At 34.8% G+C, this 23,003-nt stretch overlaps 6 protein-coding genes and 1 non-coding gene across 8 annotated transcripts; 3 read left to right on the forward strand and 4 right to left on the reverse strand.

Annotated features, from left to right (window-relative positions):
• Positions 1-84: 84 nt before the first annotated feature.
• On the forward strand, positions 85-1,550 carry Coq3 (ubiquinone biosynthesis protein COQ3, mitochondrial). Of its 2 annotated transcripts, none has more exons than XM_081977802.1 (5): positions 85-409; positions 584-816; positions 878-1,075; positions 1,132-1,344; positions 1,401-1,550. In XM_081977802.1, the coding sequence occupies exons 1-5, from the start codon at positions 354-356 to the stop codon at positions 1,511-1,513; spliced, it is 813 nt and encodes a 270-aa protein (XP_081833928.1). In that variant the 5' UTR covers positions 85-353; the 3' UTR covers positions 1,514-1,550. The 2 variants fall into 2 exon arrangements, with proteins under 2 accessions (XP_081833928.1, XP_081833927.1); XM_081977801.1 differs by having other exon boundaries at positions 86-409; positions 581-816.
• Positions 1,551-1,576: 26 nt separating this feature from the next.
• On the forward strand, positions 1,577-2,597 carry LOC145727934 (uncharacterized). Its single transcript, XM_081977804.1, has 4 exons — positions 1,577-1,757; positions 1,811-2,037; positions 2,091-2,215; positions 2,381-2,597. Exons 1-4 carry the CDS (start codon positions 1,641-1,643, stop codon positions 2,491-2,493), a joined length of 582 nt encoding a protein of 193 aa, XP_081833930.1. The 5' UTR covers positions 1,577-1,640; the 3' UTR covers positions 2,494-2,597.
• LOC145727777 (uncharacterized) lies at positions 2,596-14,264 on the reverse strand. The gene is made up of 23 exons (XM_081977600.1): positions 14,054-14,264; positions 13,856-13,997; positions 13,573-13,806; positions 13,264-13,519; positions 13,036-13,207; positions 12,829-12,985; positions 11,524-12,777; positions 10,944-11,467; positions 10,663-10,893; positions 10,095-10,606; positions 9,604-10,038; positions 7,747-7,835; positions 6,875-7,102; positions 6,390-6,817; positions 6,182-6,338; positions 5,049-6,127; positions 4,795-4,990; positions 4,373-4,742; positions 4,171-4,321; positions 3,880-4,110; positions 3,304-3,818; positions 2,812-3,249; positions 2,596-2,760 (listed from the first exon to the last, which is right to left on the reverse strand). Exons 2-23 carry the CDS (start codon positions 13,939-13,941, stop codon positions 2,728-2,730), a joined length of 7,776 nt encoding a protein of 2,591 aa, XP_081833726.1. The 5' UTR covers positions 13,942-13,997; positions 14,054-14,264; the 3' UTR covers positions 2,596-2,727.
• An 855-nt stretch (positions 14,265-15,119) lies between these two features.
• LOC145727927 (uncharacterized) lies at positions 15,120-17,101 on the reverse strand. The gene has a single exon (XM_081977794.1). The coding sequence runs from the start codon at positions 16,952-16,954 to the stop codon at positions 15,491-15,493; it is 1,464 nt and encodes a 487-aa protein (XP_081833920.1). The 5' UTR covers positions 16,955-17,101; the 3' UTR covers positions 15,120-15,490.
• Positions 17,102-17,251: 150 nt separating this feature from the next.
• LOC145727924 (juvenile hormone esterase-like) lies at positions 17,252-19,901 on the reverse strand. The gene is made up of 9 exons (XM_081977792.1): positions 19,742-19,901; positions 19,456-19,623; positions 19,272-19,403; positions 18,689-19,216; positions 18,455-18,635; positions 18,234-18,397; positions 17,741-17,870; positions 17,561-17,678; positions 17,252-17,504 (listed from the first exon to the last, which is right to left on the reverse strand). Exons 1-9 carry the CDS (start codon positions 19,808-19,810, stop codon positions 17,312-17,314), a joined length of 1,683 nt encoding a protein of 560 aa, XP_081833918.1. The 5' UTR covers positions 19,811-19,901; the 3' UTR covers positions 17,252-17,311.
• A 382-nt stretch (positions 19,902-20,283) lies between these two features.
• Positions 20,284-22,519, reverse strand: LOC145727926 (juvenile hormone esterase-like). The gene is made up of 9 exons (XM_081977793.1): positions 22,409-22,519; positions 22,191-22,358; positions 22,002-22,133; positions 21,421-21,948; positions 21,180-21,360; positions 20,963-21,126; positions 20,782-20,911; positions 20,614-20,731; positions 20,284-20,558 (listed from the first exon to the last, which is right to left on the reverse strand). The coding sequence occupies exons 1-9, from the start codon at positions 22,469-22,471 to the stop codon at positions 20,366-20,368; spliced, it is 1,677 nt and encodes a 558-aa protein (XP_081833919.1). The 5' UTR covers positions 22,472-22,519; the 3' UTR covers positions 20,284-20,365.
• A 406-nt stretch (positions 22,520-22,925) lies between these two features.
• TRNAQ-UUG (transfer RNA glutamine (anticodon UUG)) lies at positions 22,926-22,997 on the forward strand. Its single transcript has one exon. It is a non-coding gene; the product is annotated as a tRNA-Gln (tRNA).
• The last annotated feature ends 6 nt before the right edge of the window (positions 22,998-23,003 follow it).

The following is a 23,003-nucleotide window of genomic DNA, read 5'->3' on the forward strand; positions in this document are numbered from 1 at the left end:
CTTTTGACGGGTGGTCAAGGGTCATGTGATTGGTTAACATGTGAACATCGCCAACGCACTCTTCAAACGTCAAAGATGTCATCCGTCTTCCAAAAGTTAGGTTAGCAGTTTTACTTCTTTTGTTTACATTTTATTTTATTCAAATTTTTAACAAAATTAAATAGAATATACACTATAAAATAAAATAATAATATCAAGGATGCAAATACCAACTAAATGACTGATTGAATCACAACGTCAAGTAGTGAACAAATGTAAAGTACCAATTCTCTCACTGGATTTGTTCCCAAATTATTTTCCAGGAGGTTTTGTTAAAAACCATCAGCATTAAGTATTCTAGAACCCTCTCAAAAATGATTAGGTACGGATTAAAGCAGCTTAATTCAGGTTTTCAACCAACTGCTAAAAGGTAATTATTTATTTCTTCCTAATAACTTACAACACTGGCAATTTAAAAAGCAGCAGTAGTAGTGGTTTTTGCAGGGTTAGAACAACAAACACAATTTTTAGTTAAAAATTGCTTTGCTATTAAAACAGACCTGCACACTATAATAATACATTAATAAAAACATGTTTTTAGTAGACTATATGCTGCTACATCTACTACAGTAGATAATCTTGAAATAGAGAATTTTGAAAAATTGGCCTCTGAATGGTGGAATGAATATGGTCCTACTAAAGGTCTGCACTCAATGAATAAATTAAGGGTCCCATTTATTCGAGATGGTTTGATTAATGAAGGAGTGGTGTCTAAAAATGCAATCAATACACCAGCTCCTTTAAAAGGATTGTCTGTGCTTGATGTGGGTTGTGGTGGTTTGTAGCTGATTTTTTTGCCATATTCACTACTTTTCATTTTTTTGCCTTATTATAATAGGTGGTATTTTATCGGAATCCCTTGCAAGACTGGGGGCAAAAGTTACAGGCATAGATGCCAATTCTAGTTTAATTGATGTGGCAAAAAAGCATTCTAAAGACAATTCACTTCAAATAGACTATATTTACACTTCTATTGAGGAGCATTCTAAAATGAATGCAGGAAAATATGATGCAGTTACAGCCTCAGAAATTATTGGTTAGATTACAGTTTATTGAGTTATTATGAGTTTGATTGAATTAATGCTTTTGTAGAACATGTAACAGAAAAGGAGAATTTTATATCTTCATGCTCAGCTTGTCTTAAGGTGACTGGATCAGTATTTATCACCACTTTGAATAAGACATTCTTAGCCAACCTTCTAGGAGTTTACTTGGTTGAGAACATGTTAGATCTTGTGCCTAAAGGTACTCATCAGTTTGAAAAGTTTATTGAACCTCACAAACTACAAAGGTTGTTAGAAGATTGTAAGTATTTTGATCTAGGGAAATTTTTTTCTCATAATCTTTCTTCCACATCTTAGATAATATGAGAACTAAACTGATTCATGGAATGTTCTATAACATAGTCACAAATCAATGGCATTGGTGCTCAAATACTTCAATTAATTATTGTCTTCATGCTGTTAAAGCCTAGTAGTAGAGATTAATAGAATATAACTTGTTTGTTAGAATCTGGGTGCTTTTTATTGACTTTGACATTTTGTAAATTGTTGTGTCACTGACAATTTCAATTCACTTTTTGTACAATACATTAGGCCAAAATGCAGAAAAGCCTTAAATGGACTCCTGCTCAGCCACAAAGAAAACCTGATAATATTATCTCTTCAAAGGCTAGAGAAACTGGAGATTTAACTGGGTTTATTCCCACATATCTTTCTGTAAGGTTCATTCCAACGTAAGGTTTTCCATGTTTAAGTAGTTAACATTTAAGGAGAAACACGAAAATATGAGATTTATAATGTCAAATGAGTACATGAGGAAGTGGTTTAAGGAAAGGGGCACTTACGAAAAAAATAATTACAGCAAAGAAGAAATTATTAAAGAGGAAAGTAAAATTAAACGCAGATTTGTTCAACGAATGATGACCTATAAAAAACCCAACAAATTGGAACTGTTAGAACAAATTCAACCTTCACCATTAATGAAGAAATTTCAAGCGTGTGTATATTCGATTTATGTTATATTGATTATATGGGAAACTTTGATTTAAGTCTTGCTGATTCTAATACCCAAGCGGCGGAATATAAGAAGCTTAAATACAAACCAGCTTGTTCAAAACAGAACAAAAACGAAGCTCAACTTAATGTTACAGTGAAGAAAACAGGACAAACAAAAGGTTACTATTTATTGTATTTAATACAGCTTTTTTTAGTAGGGGTTAGATAATTTGGAGAATATACTGCTAAAGAGTATTTATGACAGGTTAGTGTGCTACTTTATTTTATCCAAGTACAGCTAATATATAAGTTCAGGCAACTATTGCAATATATTTGATTTTCAGGCGCAATTTTCAATAATAAAGCGGAAACAAACACAGCTGCTGAATGCTCTACTCAGCCAATTATACTTTGCCCAGTTACACAAGTTTGCGCTCCATGTTGTCCCGGAAAGTAATAATGTGTTTTTATTTTGTATTTGAAATATATTTACTTCTAAAGCTACTAAATGGGTTGTAAATGATACATAAAAATGAGATAACAGAGAAACAATAATGAATATATTTGGCCGTTTTTATTTATCAAATATAATAATACTCTTATGACAATACTTACAAAATGTAATTGGTTTACTACTGTAACTGGCGTTAAAGGTTATATCACAGTTCAGCTTTTTTAATACAAACATTTTTTAGCTTTTGGCCGATTTATTGTCATCGTAAGTCTGAAAAAGTAAATTAATCATATTTGCAGACGTAAAGTATTGTTCAGTTACCTTTCTTGCCGTTTCGATTAAACCGACTGCCGTCATTTTCCCAGTTTCTTGTACAAGCGAGTAAAATATTCCTTTTTCTTCTTGCAGTAACATATAGGGATGTCCAAATTCCACGGCCTTTCCTGCATCCATAACCAGCACTTTGTCCGCATCCATTATGGTGTGCAATCGGTGAGCAATAGTCAACACTGTACAGTTGGCGAACTTTTTTCTGATTGTAGTTTGAATCAAACCGTCCGTGTGAGGATCTACGTTGGCTGTCGCTTCGTCCAGTACTAATATCTTATTATTTCTGACTATGGCACGTGCCAGGCACACCAGCTGACGTTGTCCCACGCTAAAATTGGAACCGCCTTCTGACATCTTACTTTCTAGTCCATGTGGCATTTCGGAAACCACTGGTTTGAGTTCGACTTCTTCTAAAGCATTCCACAAATCCTGAAAGGTGTTCGTTGATTATTAATAAAAAAACTAAAGAGATGAGTAACTTGCAGTGTCGTTGTATTCATCAAAAGGATCCAAGTTTTTACGAAGGGTACCAGAAAATAAAACGGGTTCTTGAGGGATTATTGATATACTAGAACGTAGCTTGCTTAGGTGAATAGTTTTAGTGTCAACACCGTTTATTAGTATTTCACCGTCTATGTCGGCCAATCTGAACAAAGCTGAAATAATCGAAGACTTTCCAGCTCCAGTTCTTCCCACAATGCCCACTTTTTCAGTGGGGTTGATGGCAAAATTCAAATTTTTCAGTACATAAGGTTCATCTTTGTCATAACGCAGACTTAAATTTCTAAATTCAATATCCCCATTCTCAGGCCAAGATTTTGGTATTTCTTGTGATAAACAATCACTTTCGGGTTGTTGTATATCCGCGTATTCTTTAAGCCTCTCCACTGAGGTCATTGTATTCTCCATTTCACTCCATTGTCTTATACAGAATTGAAACCAACCAGCTAAGTTAATGGCTTGAGTAATGGCTAATCCTACACTACCTCCAGAAAAATCTGAACCATAAAGATGTGTTAGTTTTAAGAATAACATTACAGTTGTTTTGCTGATACTTACTGCTTTGCATCAAAAGAAAACTTAATGTGACTATAGTGACAAAAATGGATGAGTGAAAGTCCAGCCAATAACCGAAAGCCCGATTGGCTGCCAGAAACATAAAATACGCCGAATTATAGGAGTTCAGGTAATTATCAAACTCTTTGGTAACTAGCTCTTGAGCTCCAAACGCTCTTATGGTTGTCAATCCTTGTAATGATGCAGTTAAATGAGAGTATACGGGGCTTCTTGCTGAATCATAAATTTAGAATATTCCTATTTCTTAGAAGAGTAACCAAACATTATACTTACTTATAGCCTCAAACCTCTTAATGTCAATGCTGGTAGCGATAAAAACTACCCTAATTAAATAAAAAATTAACAGAATAACTGCTGTAGGGATCAGAATAAAAGGAATAACAATAGTTACTACAGCAATGTTGGCCGCCATCATAAGCCCCACCTAAAAAATACATTTATAGAACTTTGTGTCCTATTTATGTATTAAAATTACTTGAATGGTAGTTGACAGAGTTTGAGGCAGCAGTTCATCCACTTGATTCACATCCTTAGAAAATCGGTTCAGTATTCTTCCGGATGGATTTAAATGGAAAAATCTCATAGGAGCGTAAACTATCTTAGAGAACATATTGTTATGCAAATTTATTGAAGCTTGAACGCACGACTTGAAGAACATGATTCCTCTGATAATCATTAGAGGAGCAACTATGACAATTAGCCCCACATACACATTTAGGCAATTATCATCTGTCATAACGCTGAACCAGTACTGTTCCATTGAACTATAAGGTGAATCTTGCGGATATGTAATGTTGGTACCATTAGTTAGGTTGCGTTCAACTTTCATTTGCTCAAAATTCACCCTAAATGAACAGAAAATGTGACAAACTAACATGTTACTAATTCATAACTCACCAAAGACTAAGAAAGTAATCAACACCGCTTGCCAAAGCTTGAGAGAAAAGAAAGATAAAAGCCAAGAATGATATCTTAAAAACGTTTCCTCCTGCAAGAAAATAGGTTTTGTACATGCTCCATGTTACTTTTCCTTCAATCTTTTTTTCTTTTTCGAAGATTGGCTCGTCTAGGTTGGCATCATTGTCTTGACTGCCTGCATTTTGAATTTTTAATCAGTTTAGATCTTGCTACAGTCAGACATGTAAACTCACCCATTTTGGATGACAAAGTTCTCTTTCGTTTGCGTCCTTCTTCCTCCTCCTTCTTAGCTTCTTCTTCAGTCTTCTTTGTTTCTTGTAACAACGAAGCGAATTCTTTTCCAGCATTTTTGATATCATCGTAAGTTCCCGAGCTTTCCACTTCTCCATCGTGTAGTAGATAGATTTGCTTACAATTTTTTAGGTATTGTAATTGATGCGTCACCAGTACCACACATTTTTCTTTCAAATATTCCTCAATACACTGCTTGAATATTTGCTTTCCTACATGAGCATCTACCGCTGAAAGCGGATCGTCAAGTAGATAAATGTCAGCTTCTTTGTAGATAGCTCTAGCTAAATTGATTCGAGCTCTTTGTCCTCCACTTAAAGATACTCCACGCTCTCCTATTATGGTACGATCTCCGTAAGGGAATAGTTTCAAGTCTCTTACCAATGCACAAACTTTAATGACTTCGTGGTATTTAATAATGTTATACTCCTGACCAAATAGAATATTCTGTTTGACACTTCCGACAAATAACCAAGGCTCCTGGGAAGCGTAAGAAATTTTCCCGTTTACTGTTAAGGAACCAGTGGTGGGTGGAAGTTCTTTAAGGATTACGTGTAATAGGGTTGATTTTCCACTTCCAACTTTACCAATTATTGTAGCCAGTTCGCCACTGGATACTTTAAAGTTAATAAACTTAAGCGAAGGCTCTTCAGTGGAGTTTAACCATTTAGTGGACACGTTTTCAAGTTTTATCCCCGGCTCGTTTTTCACTGGCAACTTTTCATGATTGAGACAACTTTCTTGCTCCACTTCATCGTAGAGAAGAAACTGCTTAATTCTTCTTGTGGATATTATGGCTTCGGCTAGTTGGGAAATACCTTGAGCAAATGCTTGACTGAAACACTGACGTAGCAACTCGTAGAATAGAGATAAACCAAAAACGTATTGAGCGTTTAAAGTGTTTCCTAATAATACGTAAACTAGAACGCAAGAAAAAATCAGAACTCTTGTCAGGAAAACCATGAAGGATATGTGAATGGCTTGTAGTATAGAGTTTTTCTGAATCTGTTTCATTTCTAGTCTGAAATTTTAAAAAGTAGTTTTGTGTGTTTTTATGATTGGTAATAAAGTTAACCTTCTGACAATTTCAATTATTTTGCTAAAAGGTTTTTCCCAGGTATACATTTTAATGACTTGTATTCCGCCAATAATTTCGTTCATCAGACGAATCCTTTCATCTGTTTTTAAAGCAGTCCGTAAACGGTAATCTGATGTCTTTTTCCCCATAAAGACTATAAAAAAACCTTTTGCGTAAAAAGGGGTTTTTTATTCTGCAAACTTACTTTGAAATGGTAGAATACACAGCAGAACTACTGTTCCGACAAGTCCAGTCCACCCAGCATAAGATAATAGCAAAAATATCAAAATAATCAGTTGAAGGGGGCCGATCCAGATATTGTGTACGTTGTAAGTGCAGGTATCATACCTAGATACATCATTGGAGATCAAATTTACCATCTGACCTATTGTAGCATCAGCTAAAGCTGATTTGCTTAAACGGATTGCTTTGCGATATACTAAAGCAACGGCAGCTACTCTTAATCTCATGCCCACTTGGAATATATGAAACATAGAGTTGTGAATGAAGTTCATTTGAATCAATGTAGTCAACCCGAAAACTCCTGCATAAATGTATGCTTGTCTTTTTGGCATTTGAGTGTTAGGTTCGAAGAATTCCAATAATTTTGCTAATGTCAGAGGTAAGGTCAGTCTGAAACAAGTTATTTTTGCCGGTACAAATTTAGAGAAATATTAGAACGAGTCTAACCGTATAAGTTCAAAAGCTAACACTCCCAAACCAGATAACATCATATCTTTTCCAAAAACTCTAGCAAAGGCTTTCCAGAGAGAGGGTGATTTTTTCTTTAATTCCTTATTCCATTCTCGTTCCAGCTTTTCACCGAGAAGTTTAGAGTCATGGATTTTTAGATGATGATAAATGTCTTCCTCTTTGAGACCTTTTTTGTAGCCTTTATAGAATAGTGGAAATGTCCATCTAGGAAAAATTGGTTTATTTTATTAATGCATTAAGTTCTAAAAAGTTAGATTTTAGCAGTGTTGGTAGTTTGTGAAGAATATCAGCTTGGTTGCTTTTTCTTGCCCAATCACAAACTACTCACTATGTTGAGATTTATGCTAATGCATGTGATAATAGTATTATAATTCAGTTAGGAAAAATATACATATTATAATTCAAATGTTTTCTTGTTGATAAGATAAGCAAATTCACTTTTCTTGACGTCAAATTATCAGGATTTTTTTGTTTTTAATGGAAAGTTAATGAGGAAAAATCATTATGCCAACTTATATAATAGTAATGATATTTTACAATAGTAGTTACTATACAAGTAATGAAGTAAAAGTGACTATAACTTGATTCTTTAATGTACCTACTTAAATATGTACATTTTCATATTATACCGGGTGGTTTATATAAAATATATTATTTATTAACAAATATTACAACGTGTTGAGGTTTAAATATGATCTAACCCAATTTACTTCAGACTAGTGTTGTGAGTAACTTTCTACATTTAAAAGGAAATAAAATGGACAGCAATTATTAGTTGAATTAAGTTTCTGAGATACAGATTCGTTTAATAGACACATTTATTATAAAGTAGATTTAATTATACTTACAGAAAAGTGATTCGAGACAAAAATCCAGCCTTGATGTAAGGATTTGTAGTCCTAGCCTCCAGAGATTTTGCTTCTTTAAAGTCTTCCATTTTTTACATTAGTATGTTCATGTAATAAACTAAACTTCTCATCATTTGGTTTAATTTCACTCATTCCAGTCGTATTGGCTGGCAACCACTGATAAAATATACCGATATATCTCTAAGAACACTTATAAAACGTGGTTACTGATGTAACACACTACTTAATGCTCGATTGCACCGATGAATTTAATTTGCGCTTAACTATTGTTTTGACTATATCAGCCTTAAACAGTAGTTTACTTTATTGAGTTTGCTTAGAGAACTGTAAAGGAAAACAATTCCAATGATTAAAATGTTCTTAGATAAGGTAGAATCGTGTAGGTAGCTAATTAAAAAGTAAACTTTTTCAATTGTTGCATTGTTTGATTTCTAATGGCTTTTATATGTTTGAAACCGGAGTCAGCATGTTTACTGTGAATAAACGTGAAATTTGCTATTAAGGGAAAATAACCCGGCATTGTAGATATTTACCTTCTTCTGCAAAAAAATTATCAAATCAATGTACTTAATCTTTATGAAAACAGATGTTTTCTGTATTTTATAAAACATGTTGACTTACCATTTAACTAATGTTTTGTGTAAGCAAACATGGATCAAAATAGAATTGCACAATATTTCATTCTAGTGCCAACAACCTAACGAATTATTCTCATAATTAGCCACAACTGGTACAGAACAACTGACTGTTTTGCAGTATTTCCAATCGGTTGTTAGGTTAAACTTTAAAAACGTGTTTGGTCTAGAGGAGTTTATTAATATTCGAATTCGTAATAAGCAGATATTGATCCGCCTACTGTTGATATCATAGAAAATAGGGGAATGCAGTGTAATTTAAAACGAATAACAACTAAGCAAATTTTTATTAATTTTTGCTGAAAAAATTCTCAGGGTGGGCCATTGAATTGATTTTGTACAAAACGACGCAGTTGAATTGACGCACAATTTCCTATAAAATAGTTTATTTCAAATTTGGTTATTACACTATACCGGGTGATTGTTTAGAAAACGAAATGTGGATATTCTTTAAATATTTGATGGCCAAATTTAGTGACTTTACAGCTAAACGCTGATGATCAAAAGTTGATTTTTCAAATAAACCCCCTGGTTTTTAGGCAAATATTGTAAAAGTCAATTAAAATTGTCCTATAGACACTAAATTGCACACTCTGTTTACCTAAAAGTTTTGAAAAACTTGAAAACATTGTCAATTATTATAATTTAAATATTAACAAGACCAAAAGTAATCATTGACAGAAAAAGTGGCCTATACAGGGTGTTACAAATTCGATGCATTAGCATTGCTATCTCAGACACTATAACTGATAGTGCATTAGTTAAATGGAGGCAAAGTTGTGCATTTTATTGCTAAATAATTTGGTTAAAAAAAATAATACAGTAATAAAATAAAATATAAATTTGACTTTTTCGGTTTTTGTCTCTCCCCAAGTAATGAAAATTTTAAAAATTTTGTTTACCAAATTATTTAGCATTAAAATGCGCAACTTTGCCTCCATTTAACTAAAGCTACTAATTATAGTTTCTGAGATAGCAATGCTAATGCATCGAATTTGTAACCCCCTGTATTATTTGTCAATCTTTAAAATTACTTCTCGTCTAGTCTTCCATACTCGTTTATGGTACCATCGAACATCAATCACCCTGTACATATTTTGTACATTTTAATATTTTAACAGTTGCGCTTATATTCCTCGAAGCTCTAAAATAAACAAAATATGATTAGTGTCATACTAGTTTGGCGCGAATGTCAACGTACCTTTTCTGCTATAGCCACCAAAGTGTCTGCCGTGGCTTTTCCAGTTTGTCTGACCAATCCATAAAACACTCCTTGTTTCTGTAGAAGTTCAAACGGATGTCCAAACTCCACAGAACGTCCCGCATCCATAACCAACACCTTATCGCTATCCATAATGGTGTGCAACCTGTGAGCTATAGTAAGTACGGTGCAATCAGCAAAATTCTTCCTGATTGTGGTTTGAATAAGTGCATCAGTCTGTACGTCCACGTTAGCTGTAGCTTCGTCCAAAACGAGTATTTTATTGTTGCGCAAAATGGCACGTGCCAGACACACCAGCTGTCTTTGGCCTACGCTGAAGTTGGATCCGCCTTCAGATATTCGAGTTCCTAGACCTTGTGGATAGTCTGATATTGTCGATTTGAGTTCTACTTGCTCCAGTGCGTCCCATATGGCCTAATTTAAAGAATTTTGATACACACGTACATAAAAACAATTTAATAAATCTATACCTTATCACTGTAGGCATTAAACGGGTCAAGGTTCTTCCGAATAGTTCCAGAAAACAATACAGGTTCTTGAGGTATGATCGAGATACTACTTCTCAGCCTATTTAAAGATACAGTGTCAACGTTAATGCCATCTATGAGAATTTTTCCTTCAGTGAATGCTAATCTGAACAAGGCTGCTATAATGGAGGACTTGCCGGCACCAGTTCGGCCTACTATACCCACTTTTTCTTTATTCTTAATTGAAAAATTCAAGTTATTCAGTATATTCGGTTGGTCTGCGTCGTATTTCAAACACAAGTTTTGAAAGGTGATGTCACCTTTATCTGGCCATTGGCTAGGTGGTTCCTTAGTACCATGATCCGCTTCTGGAACCACATCGGCATATTCTTTCACTCTTTCCACGCACGTCATACGATTTTCAAGTTCGCTCCATTGACGCATACCCCATTGGAACATGCCAGTTAGACTGAGTGCTTGAGTTATGGCTAACCCGACATTCCCTCCAAACGTCTCTGAAATAAAAGTTTAAATTACACACAACTTGAAGTTATCATTTTTTAATACATACCTGACTGTAAAAATAAGAAACTGATGGTCACTAAGGCCACGTATATCACACAGTGCAAGTCTAACCAAAGTCCAAAACTTCTTGCGCAACCGACAAAAGTAAACCAAGCTGAGACATTGATGTTTTGGTAATTATCAAATTCTTGCTGTAGTGGTTTCTGTGCTCCAAATGCCCTAATTGTGGTCACGCCTTGCAACGATGCATTTAAGTGGGAATAAATTGGACTTCTAGCTGCAAAACGATTCAAACTATGCGTCTTTATACTGTATCATCATACTTACTAGTTCCCTCTAGTCTTTTGACGTCTCTACTAGTTTTCAGATAAATCATTCGAAGAACGTAAAATATCACAAACATTATCACAGTAGGTAAATACATCCAGGGATTCAGAGTACCAATGACTATGATGGTAGCAGCCACCAGAAAAGCTATTTGAACTGTTTCCAAAAATATTAGAGGTAATTGTTCATCGATGCTTCCCATGTCACTAGAAAATCGGTTTAGGATTCGACCTGAGGGGTTTGAATTGAAGAAGTGCATAGTGGCATAGACAATCTTCTTGAACATGTTGTTATGTAGCCTTAAGGATGCTTTAATTGTGAAGCGATAGAAGGCAAATGATCTAGTTAAAGTTAAAATCACTGTCAAGCTTATAAGAACACTGTAGATGATAAGGCAGTTCTTTTCAGTAAATATATCACTGTATAAAAGCGGTGTTGCTTTTGGTTGTTGATAACCTGTAATGTTTACTTGTTGAAGTACAGTTTGATTTTTGTCAGTTTCACGCAGTTGCTCCAAGTTTACCCTAAAATTTTTAAAAAGCAATATAAAATGCAAATTTAAGTTAAAGCATAATCTCACCAAAATGACTGAAAATAATCAGTTAAACTAGCAGCAGTCTGAGCAAAAACAAAACCGATTAACAATGCAAGAATTTTGCACCAGTGACCTCCTGAGAATATGTAATTCTTATATACCACAAACGAAATATTTCCTATGGCCCGTTTTTCTTGTTCTACAGAAGGTCCTTCACGACCCTCATCTTCAGTTTGCTTTTCTTCCTTTTCAGGATTTTTTTCTTCAGCAACTTTTACCTCTTCTTGCTGGGTGCTTAGCAGCTGAGCAAAGTCCTTGCCAGATTGTTGCAACTCTTCATAATTGCCACTGGCCTGAATTTTTCCACCTCCTAGCAAATAGATCTTTTCGACGCTGTGCAAAAATTGTAACTGGTGAGTCACCAGCACTACGGCTTTATCCTTCAAATATTTGCAGATACATTCGTCGAATATGTGTTTACCTACGTGGGCATCAACAGCAGACAACGGGTCGTCTAGTAAGTAAATGTCTGCCTCTTTATACACTGCTCTAGCTAAGTTAATTCTGCTTTTTTGACCTCCACTCAGAGTAACTCCTCTTTCTCCCACTATCGTTTTGTCTCCATAAGGAAATAAGGTCAAATCTCTTTCTAAAGCGCAAACTTTGATGACTTCTTGATATTTTTTATGATTGAATTCTTCACCAAAAATAATGTTTTGACGAATGCTTCCAATAAACAACCAAGGTTCTTGTGATGCGTACGAGACTTGTCCATTTAGGGTTAAGGTTCCTTTTTCTAAGGGAAGTTCTTTAAGAATAAGGTGCAGCAACGTCGTTTTACCACTGCCTACAGGTCCTACTATGCTTACTAACTGTTTTCGTTTGACTTCCATGTCTATGTCGTGTAAAGTGTATTCAGGTTGAACTCTGCTCCATTTTAAGGAAGCTTGCCTAATAATTACTGCAGGTTCGGTGTAGAGCTCAGATTTGTTCCATATATGTTTAACTGGTGGATTGTCAACTTCAACTTCTTCGTACATTAAAAATGTGTGAAAACGTTTCATTGATATACTGACTTCTGCAAACTGAGTGATGCCTTGAGGAAACAAAATAGTGATGGCGTATTGAAGAAGGTTGTAAAAAGTCGTAAGAGTGTAAACGTACTGGGCTGTTGGCACATTTTTAGTAAGAACCAAGGTGATCAGGCATAGATAAATGGCACATCTATTAAGGAACAGGTTTAAGGAACCTATCGTCGCTCGTATAAATGACATGTTCCGGATTTGGTTCAGTTCTTTCCTGTAAAAGATGTAGTTGGATTTTTTGTTAAACAAATAAAGGTATAAACACCTTCTACTTAACTCCACCAGGTATACGAAAGGTTTTTCCCAAGTGTACATTTTGATAACTTGTATTCCTGAAATTATTTCGTGCATTAGTCGGATTCTTTCGTCAGTTCTAGATGCGGTTCTTTTGCGGAATATTGAAACTTGTTTGCCCATCCACACTATAAAATTATGTTAGTTTGACACTCTGCTGCAAAACTGTGTTACTCACTTTGAAATGGAATAAAAAGAACTAACAAAATCACCCCAGCCATGGCGGTTGGTCCTAAGTATAAATAACATAGTACCATTACAATTACTGCTTGGATAGGACAGTACCAAAGACAGTGAAACTGTACCGTAGCAGCATCAAAACGACTGGCGTCGTTGGATAGAAGATTAACCTTTGATCAACATTATTAGTTACATTAAATTTGCAGGAAAATGCTTGAAAACCAACCATTTGACCAATGGTTGTTTCTAATAGTGAGGCCTTACTGAGTTTCAAAGCTTTTCGATAAATTAATGACGAAAGTGACACTCTTATTTTCAATCCCAGTTGGAGTATGGTGAGCAGATAGTAATGCCCAAGCACTACTTGTACAAACAAAAATACTATTATTAGCCCTGCATATATGTGTACCTCCTCTTCAGGCATTTTGGAATCTGGTCGGTAATAATCAAGAAATTTTGACATGAACAATGGTTGGGATGACCTAAATTAGTTTGCCTATCAGTAAGGAAAAATGCTATTAAGTGTGGTATTTACTTAACGATGGTTTCTAGGAGTATCCAGAGAAATCCAGTATAAACAAAATCTTTCCAGTATACTCTCCAGAGTATTTTCCACAACGAGGGATGTTTTTTGGTCTTGACTTCGTTGATCCAACATTTTTCTAGTTTTTCACCTAAGTCTTGTGCTCTGTGTGCTTTTACTGGCATAAGAAGGTCTGCCTCAGTTAAATCTTTTTTTAATCCCTCTCCAAAAATAGGCCACATGTAACTAAAATTAATGTTTTGGAAAATATTTTGTGATAGCCAAGTGCACTTACGTGTAAAACACTTTTGATAATATGGATGCTTCTTCAAATAGGTTCCGCCTCTTTAAGTTGGATTCATCCGTCATTTTTTGTTCCATGTTTAATTGCCCCGTTAAAATTTTCCAGTACTGTCCTGTAGTTGCAATCTAGTCATCTACAATTAAATCGTACAAAACCTTGAAGTGTAAAGCACTCGGTTTTAACTGGTACCTAGTTAACTGTTTCATCATGCATCTATAATGCGACTAAAAAGAAATTGTAGAAAGAGTTGGTAATTGTAGAATAATGACTTACGGACAAGTGCCTCGGCAAATAGTACCGCCGATAAGCATATTCAAAGGTTGTTATCATTTCAAGCCAAACAATCGACTACTCCGAGTACTCCGTGTATTTTAATATGACTTGGTTTGTAAACGGTTATGTGGTCAGGGACGCATCTGTTAGATTTAATAAACCCAAATTTAAATCAGTTAATTAATTCCTTTGGTTGATTATACAATTGATTTAATAAAAAATATGTAACGGTAAGGGAGGGATTAGAAATGATTTAATCTAAATTATCTCTGTGGAAGACAATGCCGTTTTTGAGATATCAGTGTCCACCACGTAATTGAAATTATACTGAAGAGTTCCACATTGCCACAGAAAATTGTACCTACTTTATCTTGCGTACATTGCCATTACATAAAGATAAACAGTAAACAGAACAAATCATTAAATCTTATTACTTTTTAATGTTTTAGCGTTACCATAATTTAATGCAACGTAAATGTTTCGCATACATTATCTATGACGTAAGTTCAAGATGGTAGAGTACTTGATCAAGTGATGATAGCACGTTTTTGCCTTATTTTACCACTTGACAAACTGATTGTTTAATAAGTAGCAATAGATGTAAATTTTAATATGGGCTATATTTTTGACGCAAACTACTTCTTTTTTTTTTTTTGAATTACTGAAAAAATTGCGCCAAAAATTAACTCAGTGTTTTGGCGTCATTTTACTTTTTTCTGTGTTGAAATCACAACAGAATCAAACAAAAAACGGATTAGCAGTATTTGCACCGTCAAGTTTAAGCCGAGTTTAAGTTTTCACTAAAATTGGGAACAAGAACAAAATCTCTACTTTATTACTTTTATCTGTGTCTTTTGTATCAATTTTTGAAGATAAGTCTCTCTATTAATGGTTCGCATGAAAATAATTACCAAAATTAAAAATATTTTTATTTAACAAAATAGTAAATATAGGTACCAATTTACTAAACAGCTTGAGCATCAAATGAAATGTTTAATGTCAAACTCACTTGATATCGTTTAGTGTATAAACAACATTTCTGCAACCAAAAACACATATCTTTGTGGATAATGATAAAGGATTACATTCTTGAAAAATGGTGAATGATTAGTTATAAGATTACTGCACACTTTATGACTTCAACAATCATCAACAATTCATAGGGTAGCTGAATAAGTTGTCAAGTGCAAAACAAATAAAAAACGCTCAAGCACACATTTACTACAACAGGTATTGATGCAAATGGTTACATTGATAATATAATATTATGTCATGTGTGTGATATAGGTATATATATTAACATATCATTATAAAAAAAACAAGTTTCAATTACCACCTTAAGAAAATTAACACTCAAATTTTTTTTAGTACTTCTAAAGAATAATTCTTGCTGCACCTTATAAGAAACCTAATCCGTTTATTCTTCTTTTGATCCTCCTCTTCAACGGCTACATCTAAATGCAGCTCAAACTGATCAGCTTCAACAGGTTTCAAGGAATAACTTATCAAATCGTATACTGTAGTCTGCAGCAAATTCTCCAAAATTTCATAACAGTTTTCTCTAGACACTTGGGGCACCGTGACGGTTTCAACGACTTCCTGAACTCCTTCGACCACTAAATATTGAAAAAGTGGGTCTTTTTTGTACAACTGTTTGACAAAAGGACCTTTATCTTGGTATAAGTAAGCGGCAAAAGCACGTTCGTCTTTTTGAAGTTGCTTGTAAAATCCTGGTTTGGCACCCCAATCTTCTAGGTGTATCAAAGCTTTGAGTTTGATTGCTGGCATGAGGAAGTTGATTGATCGTTGGAATTCTTCAAAAGTTAAACAGTCATCAATGTGGAGGTTTTGCTTCATTAATTCTTGACGAAGACATTCGTGGTAAAATTTGATGAAATATGTAAAATAGTGTTGACGGAATAGACGGGTCGTACTTGAGAATATGAAAGTCAGTACATCATAAGCAGGCATAAAATATCTGCAATATCCAAAATTAAGGAGAACGCATTTTTCTGGAATATGTGAATGGTTCTCGTAGTTGAATAGTATATTTTTTGGGTGTAAATCTCCATGTCCCAGTACATTTCGGAATTTTGTTTGATATTGCATTGTTTTGAAAGTTTGTTCAATAAGTTTATTCAGGTGCTCGTTAAAACTTTCATTTGGCACAAACTTTTGTATTAACGCTTGTACTCCTTTAGTTCCTGCTAGTACTGTTTGCCTGGCCAAACATTCATTTAATCTCCACAAAGGTTCTTGAGCTATCAGGTCCGTTTCGTCAAATAATCGAGAAACTTCAGAATCTTTATGCTTTTCTTCATAAGCCAATGAGCCGGCGTGTAGTCTGGCGATGGCTTTTAATACTAAACAAATATGGAATCTGTCAAGCATGTGCGGATTAGCTTTTCTTGTCAGTCCGAAAAACTTTAAGGACATATCTTCTAATATCATAAGTCGGTTGATTTCCCCGTAGTAAAATTCTGCGATAAAATCAGTATCATATTCGGGCAGAGAGGTTGTTAAAAGCGGTAAAAACTCTTGGTAGAACAGTATTTCTCTTTGTGACGCTCTAATTGAACGCATTAACTCATTGAGAGGCGGTTGTTGTAGAATGAATTTTTTAACAAAAAATCTGAATCTGGATATTTTCATGGCCACTTTGGCGCTCACCTCTAAAACGCAGTCAGGTTTATAGTATTCTCGTTCCTTATCTTCGAATGGTTTCAGTTTGAATGTTACTACCTCAAACTGGTCACTGTTTGTGCATTTTTTTATAACTTCATCACAATCAGCCCGAGTTAACACTTTTGACTCCATGTTGTATATGATGATGTAAACTAAACACAAATCCTTAGGTGTAATGTAAGTACATCGTTATCTAGACGAGATAAGGTGTAATAGTGATGGATTTATTTTATCAGTACACCGCCTTGTAGGAGTAGGTCTTTTAGATATATCTCAAAATTCGGACAATCAAATTGAATTTAGATGACATTTCAAATTTCAAAAGTTCGTGTTAACGAAAAACACTATCACTAGGGTTGTGATACATTTTCATCTCTTGACGTATACATTTCTAAAAAAAACTTCAATACAGTGACCAAATTAAACAACTGAAATCCCAAAATTTATTTAAAAACGAGATATCTTACTTATAATGTAATTTATTTTGTTTTAATATGTGGAGTAGCTATCACCGCCATAACGATCAAATACATCTTTGTAAAACTGGTAGTTTTCCTCATCAGGGTTGATGTCTTGAGATAGAGTATAGTTTAACCAGACGTAATCTAAGTTTCCATCAGTTAAATCAACTTTAGGCCACGTTATGTTATCCAACAAAGGATCTTCTTCCGGAGTAGGATTGCTTTAAACATATAATTCATAAATACCCAGCACAATGAAATTAAAAAAAAAACTTACAAAGTTTTGGCGAAGTTGGTCCAAAGTTTCACTAACTTCTGACTGACCACCACATCTTTGTCACTGTATTCACCAGGTTGTTTGAACAGATAGAATAGTTCTTCAGCATGCCCAGCTCCTGTATTATTTTAAATAGGTATATGTTACTTTGTTGTTCATAATAGTAAATAAAAGTTATACCGTCATAAGGATTTTCACCAACAATATCTCCCATATAGCCAAAAACGTAAAAGTAAACCGCAGGAATGTGGGGTGTTACGTCTTCTACAAATCGTCTTGCTCCTCTGGTGAATTGATCGGTGTTTACAAACTAAAAACAGGTTTTATAACTTACAGAAAGCACCTTTGTGTATTATTTATGTATAGAATTGCTTAATTTAACTGACTTTAGAGTTACGAAAAGACAGATATAGAGAGAAACCATATCTGGAATCTTATGTGACTTCAGTAAGGCGTTTGACTCTATTGGTCACAATATTTTGTTTGGAAGGTTTTTACCACCGGGCTCTATACAAGGCTCTGAGGTAAAAACTAGTAAGATATTAGACATTTAACCCAATCTCCTTGAGATTTCCATGGTTGGTAAATTTTGAACACACTTATTTTTGTATAAAAAAAAGCAGATTTCAGTTTCCTGCTTTTAGTAGACTTGGAACAAACATTTTCAACATACCTTAACCACCTCATTGAATTGTCGCCTCATAGAAGTCAATCCAAAGAAATTAAGCTTAATTCTGGTACCGGCTAATGCTTTAGCAATTGAACTTGATGTTAAACTGTACGGCACCAGGTTTTGCGAAGCAACATCAAAAAACAATAAATAGTAACGCAACAGTTCTGTCAAATATAATAACACAGTTTTATTAGAAAATATAAGAAACTAGACATAATTACCTGGTAGTCCATGGGCGTGACCGGCTTCGTTGCTTGTGAAACCTACCATAAGTGGTACTTTACTGGGAAACTCTCCATTTTTCAGGTAATCGTCGCTGTTTTTAGTGAAAACTGCTTCGGAACTTTCAACTTCAATAGTAGGGGCAAATAACAAGCCACGTAGAGGATTAGTTAGCAATAGCTGTTAACAATGTTTATGTTTTTTTTTCAGCACTATAGTAAGAATATACTCACAGTGGTTTGAACGCTCATTGCGGCACTTTGTAACGTATAAGCATCCATATCTCTCATTTTGCTCAACAAAGTTCTAGAAAGTAAAGCGCTAATCCCAAGTCTATAACCAACTTGGAAGGCTAGTTGCCTAGATCTGGTAGTTAATGTCCAGAGATTCAGAGAATTGCCACTTTGAACAATGGCGGCATTGAACAATCCCTGAGCTTGAGGAATTTGAAGTAAGTAGGATACTGAAGCTCCTCCAGCACTTTCTCCAAAAATAGTAATGCGATTTGGATTTCCTCCAAAGTATTCAATATTATCTTTGATCCACTGCAAGGCTAGGACCTGGTCTTTTAGACCGTAATTTCCGGAAACAGTTTGATCTTCGGTACTCATAAAACCAAAAATGCCCAGACGATAGTTGAACGAAACGAACACCACATTTTCATCAAGAAGGAAGTCAGGGGAATATGAGTCGTATGTGGAATCACCACTAGTGAAACCTCCTCCATAAATCCAAACCATAACAGCCAAGTTGTCTGCATTCTGTAATTTAAATAGTGTTATTACATTATAAAAGATATTTGATACTGTTCAATACCTCAGGGACATATACGTTAAGGTAAAGACAATCTTCTGACCCTACGACATCATCTCCTGAACCTTGTATGCATACGTTAGCATCAACGGTGGCATTCAAGTAACCAGTCCATGCTGAATTTTTAACCGGAGCCTATAAAAGCATTGTCAAAAGCATTACATTCCATTCTATTAAAAAAACTTACAGCAAATCTTAAATCACCGATTGGTGGCTCAGCGTAGGGAATTCCTTTGAATGCCACATATTTAGTACCGTTGACAGTTTCTCCGTATGTTCCTACAATCTGCCCATCTGGGATTTCCAGTGATGGATCATATAAAACATCCTGCAAATCCTCATTTGATGTGACCGCCTATGAGAAAATTAAGAATGTTTTTTAAGTAGTGACAGTTTAACAAGGACAATAAATTTAGCTGAGGAATGATTGATGAAGGATTACTTAAGCTGTTAAAATTAATTCAATAAAATACCTTGGAATGAACAGATGAAAAACATGTTACTGTTAGAATCACACTTAAAACCAGCACCATAATTCTCATTTTGAATGAAAAATAACTTAAAATTTTCGATTATTTTATACTGACTTGATTAGATTATTCTTTTGTCAGCAACATTTGAACAGGTGCTGATTTAGTGATTTTAAGTAATCAGTGTAGCATCTAATCACTTATTTGATACGGTGACATAGGTAGTTTTTTTTTTGTATAAATATTCTAAAACAGTGAGAAAGTGATGTTAAAAGCAGAGTTAGACCAAACTTTTATTCCGTTTTTGACTAAAATCGATTTCAAGATAAGTTAAGCATCATCAAGTTACAGGAGTGATTTTACAATAAATACGACGTTTTAAATTAATTACTGCTACGTCATGGTAGTGCTACTCGTTGTTTATTATTATCTATAAAAATTTAGATACCTAACTGAAGGAGCACACATTCCTAAACATCACAATAACAAAGGAACAACCGTACTACTTGTAAAATAGTATAAATGTTGGAATAAGAAATAGTACGTTTTTGCTTTTGATTATCCAACACTTTATGGTATTATTAATATTATGTGGGAAAACTATACATAATAATATACAAAGCTACTTTAAAAAGTAGTGTAATCATCATCACCGTACTGATCAAATAGGCTCTTATAGAATGTAAATTCTTCTTGGTTGTGGTTGGTGTCTGCGCTTATGGTATAGTTGATCCATACATAGTCCAGGTTTGAACTTCCTGGGGTAACTTTGGGCCAAATCACGTTGTCGAGCAACGGGTCGCTAGCTGGAGTTGGATTGCTAAAACAAATAATGTCATCAATAATCTATCAACGATACTAAAAATAACACTTACAATGATTTTGCGAAATTAGTCCACAATCTGACTATTCTATCTCTGACCACCAAATCACTTTCGCTGTAGTTTCCTGGTTGTTTGAACAAATAGAACAATTCCTCGGCATGACCGGCACCTAAATTGAATTATGCTCTTCGTCTGATTAACTCTATGATTATTATTTACCGTTAAAAGGGTTTTCACCAACAATCTGACCCATGTAACCAAATACATAAAAGTAAACCGCGGGAACATAAGGAACAACATCCTCAGTGAACCTTAGAGTGCCTCTAGTAAACTGATCGATGTTAATGAACTAAAAAAATATTTATGTAACATTGTTTTAACCACTCTATTCCTCACTTACATCAACGACATTATCAAACTGTTCTCTCAAAGAATCTGACCCAAAAAAGTTTGCTCTTATTTCATTAGCTACAGCCCTTCTAACAGTTGTCCTACTTGACAAACTGTATGGTGCCAAGTTACTGCTCGTAACATCAAATAAGAGTAAGTACTGACGAAGGTTTTCTACAAAATAAATCGTCTTTAATGATCTAAAGCTGAATTTTTTGTACATATACCAGGAAGACCATGGGCGTGTCCGGCTTCATTGCTGGTATATCCTATCATAATTGGCACTTTACTGGGAAACTGTCCACTTCTTAAGAATGAATCACTGTGGTGTGTAAAAACTGCGTCTTCACTTTCAGCTTCAATTATGGGAGCCCATGGCAATCCTCTCAGAGGATTAATCAAGTAAACCTTCAATATTGATTATATTCTAGTTAATTGGTTCAAATATGAGTATAGTAAAAGTCATACTTGGGCTAAAACACTTTGAGCAGAACGCTGTAAAGCGTAAGCATCCACTTCTCTAAGACGTTGCAGCAATGTCCTAGCTAAAACGGCTGTTATTCCTAGATTGTATCCAACTTGAAAAGCAGCCTGTCGTGCTCTTGTAGTTAACGACCAAAGATTCAGAGAGTTTCCACTTTGTACAATAGCAGCATCGAATAGACCTTGAGCTTGCGGAATCTGAAGAAGATAAGACACTGAAGCGCCACCAGCGCTCTCTCCAAAAATGGTTATTCTATTAGGATCTCCACCAAAACTGGCAATGTTTTCCTTGATCCATTTTAAGGCCAACACCTGGTCTTTCAAGGCCCAATTGCCAGATACAGTGGTGTCTTCAGTACTCATAAAACCCAAAATGCCGAGACGGTAATTAAATGAAACGTAAACTACTCCATCATCAAGTAAGAAGTCAGGAGCGTATTTTTCGTACGAAGAATCACCACTTGTGAAAGCACCTCCGTAGATCCAAACCATTACCGCCAGATTTGAAGCTCCCTATTAAATAAATACTTCAAATCAAAATATTAACATTACACCAAAACGCCTACCTCTGGGGCGTACACGCTAACGTAAAGACAATCTTCCGAACCTATGACATCTTCGTCTGAACCTTGAACGCAAACCTCAGAATCTTTAGTTGCATCCCAGTAGCCACTCCAAGGAGAATTTTTTACAGGAGACTGTCAGGAAAACCACATACACTAAATTGTCAATTTTCTAATGGATAATGAACTAACCGCAAATCTCAACTCTCCTAAAGGTGGTTCAGCATAGGGAATACCTCTAAAAGCCGAATATCTAGTCCCTTTGTCAGTAACTTCGTTGGTTCCCACCAATAAACCATCGGAAATTTCTACAACTGGACCGTTAAGGTTTTCCAAAGAAGCATCTTCAACTGGTATTGTCTGAAAGAAAACATCAAAACCTGCAAAATTTTAAGGGTAATAAAACTTACCTTGCCTACTATACCCATGAAGGGTATAACTGCAAAGACAGCTAACTTTACCAGGTGATCCATTGTTTTAAACTGTGTACAGTGTTCAATTACCCTATTTATTATAAAGAGGTGATTAGCCTGAAATTCTTAATCCATTGGTTAATAGATTTATTGCATTGGATTACACTAATGTTTGAATCGTTTACTTAAGCTATTTTTCAAGTATTAACGGGACATTACTTAGAAATTTTGGGATTAATAACGCGTAAATCATCGGTTTTTTCAGGTGCTGTTTGATTTTGACTTTTTTTAATGTTTTCAACTGATGTATTTGTTAATGACAATAGTTTCAAGGTTTTTAAGTTATTAGCTATAAAAATACCTTTTTTGCGTATAACGTAAAATATCTCACAAATTCAGTTTCGAAAAAATAATAAAAAGTTAAAATGTTTACCCAAGTTTATACAGTCACTTCTTAATGATCCCCCGTATAACCAAGTAAAGCTCCATCATCAGAATCAATAATTTCTTCAACGGTTCCATGGTGTAATGGTTAGCACTCTGGACTTTGAATCCAGCGATCCGAGTTCAAATCTCGGTGGAACCTAACATC

The sequence above is a fragment of the Ips typographus genome, linkage group LG4, assembly GCF_016097725.1.
Source record: "Ips typographus isolate SLU linkage group LG4, UJ_Ityp_2.0, whole genome shotgun sequence".
NCBI lineage: Eukaryota > Metazoa > Arthropoda > Insecta > Coleoptera > Curculionidae > Ips > Ips typographus.

Coding starts and splice junctions, on each gene's coding strand:
- LOC145727924 (XM_081977792.1), bottom strand. CDS start 19,810: ATGAGAATTATGGTGCTGGTTTTAAGTGTGATTCTAACAGTAACATGT. Junction 17,679..17,740: donor TGGTGAAAATCCTTATGACG/GTATAACTTTTA, acceptor AAAATAATACAG/GAGCTGGGCATGCTGAAGAA. Junction 17,505..17,560: donor ACCAACTTCGCCAAAACTTT/GTAAGTTTTTTT, acceptor ATATGTTTAAAG/CAATCCTACTCCGGAAGAAG.
- LOC145727777 (XM_081977600.1), bottom strand. CDS start 13,941: ATGGAACAAAAAATGACGGATGAATCCAACTTAAAGAGGCGGAACCTA. Junction 10,607..10,662: donor TTTCTTATTTTTACAGTCAG/GTATGTATTAAA, acceptor CTTTTATTTCAG/AGACGTTTGGAGGGAATGTC. Junction 7,103..7,746: donor TTGTCTCGAATCACTTTTCT/GTAAGTATAATT, acceptor AATTTTTCCTAG/ATGGACATTTCCACTATTCT.
- LOC145727926 (XM_081977793.1), bottom strand. CDS start 22,471: ATGGATCACCTGGTAAAGTTAGCTGTCTTTGCAGTTATACCCTTCATG. Junction 20,732..20,781: donor TGGTGAAAACCCTTTTAACG/GTAAATAATAAT, acceptor AATTCAATTTAG/GTGCCGGTCATGCCGAGGAA. Junction 20,559..20,613: donor ACTAATTTCGCAAAATCATT/GTAAGTGTTATT, acceptor TATTTGTTTTAG/CAATCCAACTCCAGCTAGCG.
- Coq3 (XM_081977801.1), top strand. CDS start 354: ATGATTAGGTACGGATTAAAGCAGCTTAATTCAGGTTTTCAACCAACT. Junction 817..877: donor GCTTGATGTGGGTTGTGGTG/GTTTGTAGCTGA, acceptor TTATTATAATAG/GTGGTATTTTATCGGAATCC. Junction 1,345..1,400: donor ACAAAGGTTGTTAGAAGATT/GTAAGTATTTTG, acceptor TCCACATCTTAG/ATAATATGAGAACTAAACTG.
- LOC145727934 (XM_081977804.1), top strand. CDS start 1,641: ATGCAGAAAAGCCTTAAATGGACTCCTGCTCAGCCACAAAGAAAACCT. Junction 1,758..1,810: donor TTATTCCCACATATCTTTCT/GTAAGGTTCATT, acceptor TTAACATTTAAG/GAGAAACACGAAAATATGAG. Junction 2,216..2,380: donor GAAAACAGGACAAACAAAAG/GTTACTATTTAT, acceptor TTTGATTTTCAG/GCGCAATTTTCAATAATAAA.
- LOC145727927 (XM_081977794.1), bottom strand. CDS start 16,954: ATGGAGTCAAAAGTGTTAACTCGGGCTGATTGTGATGAAGTTATAAAA.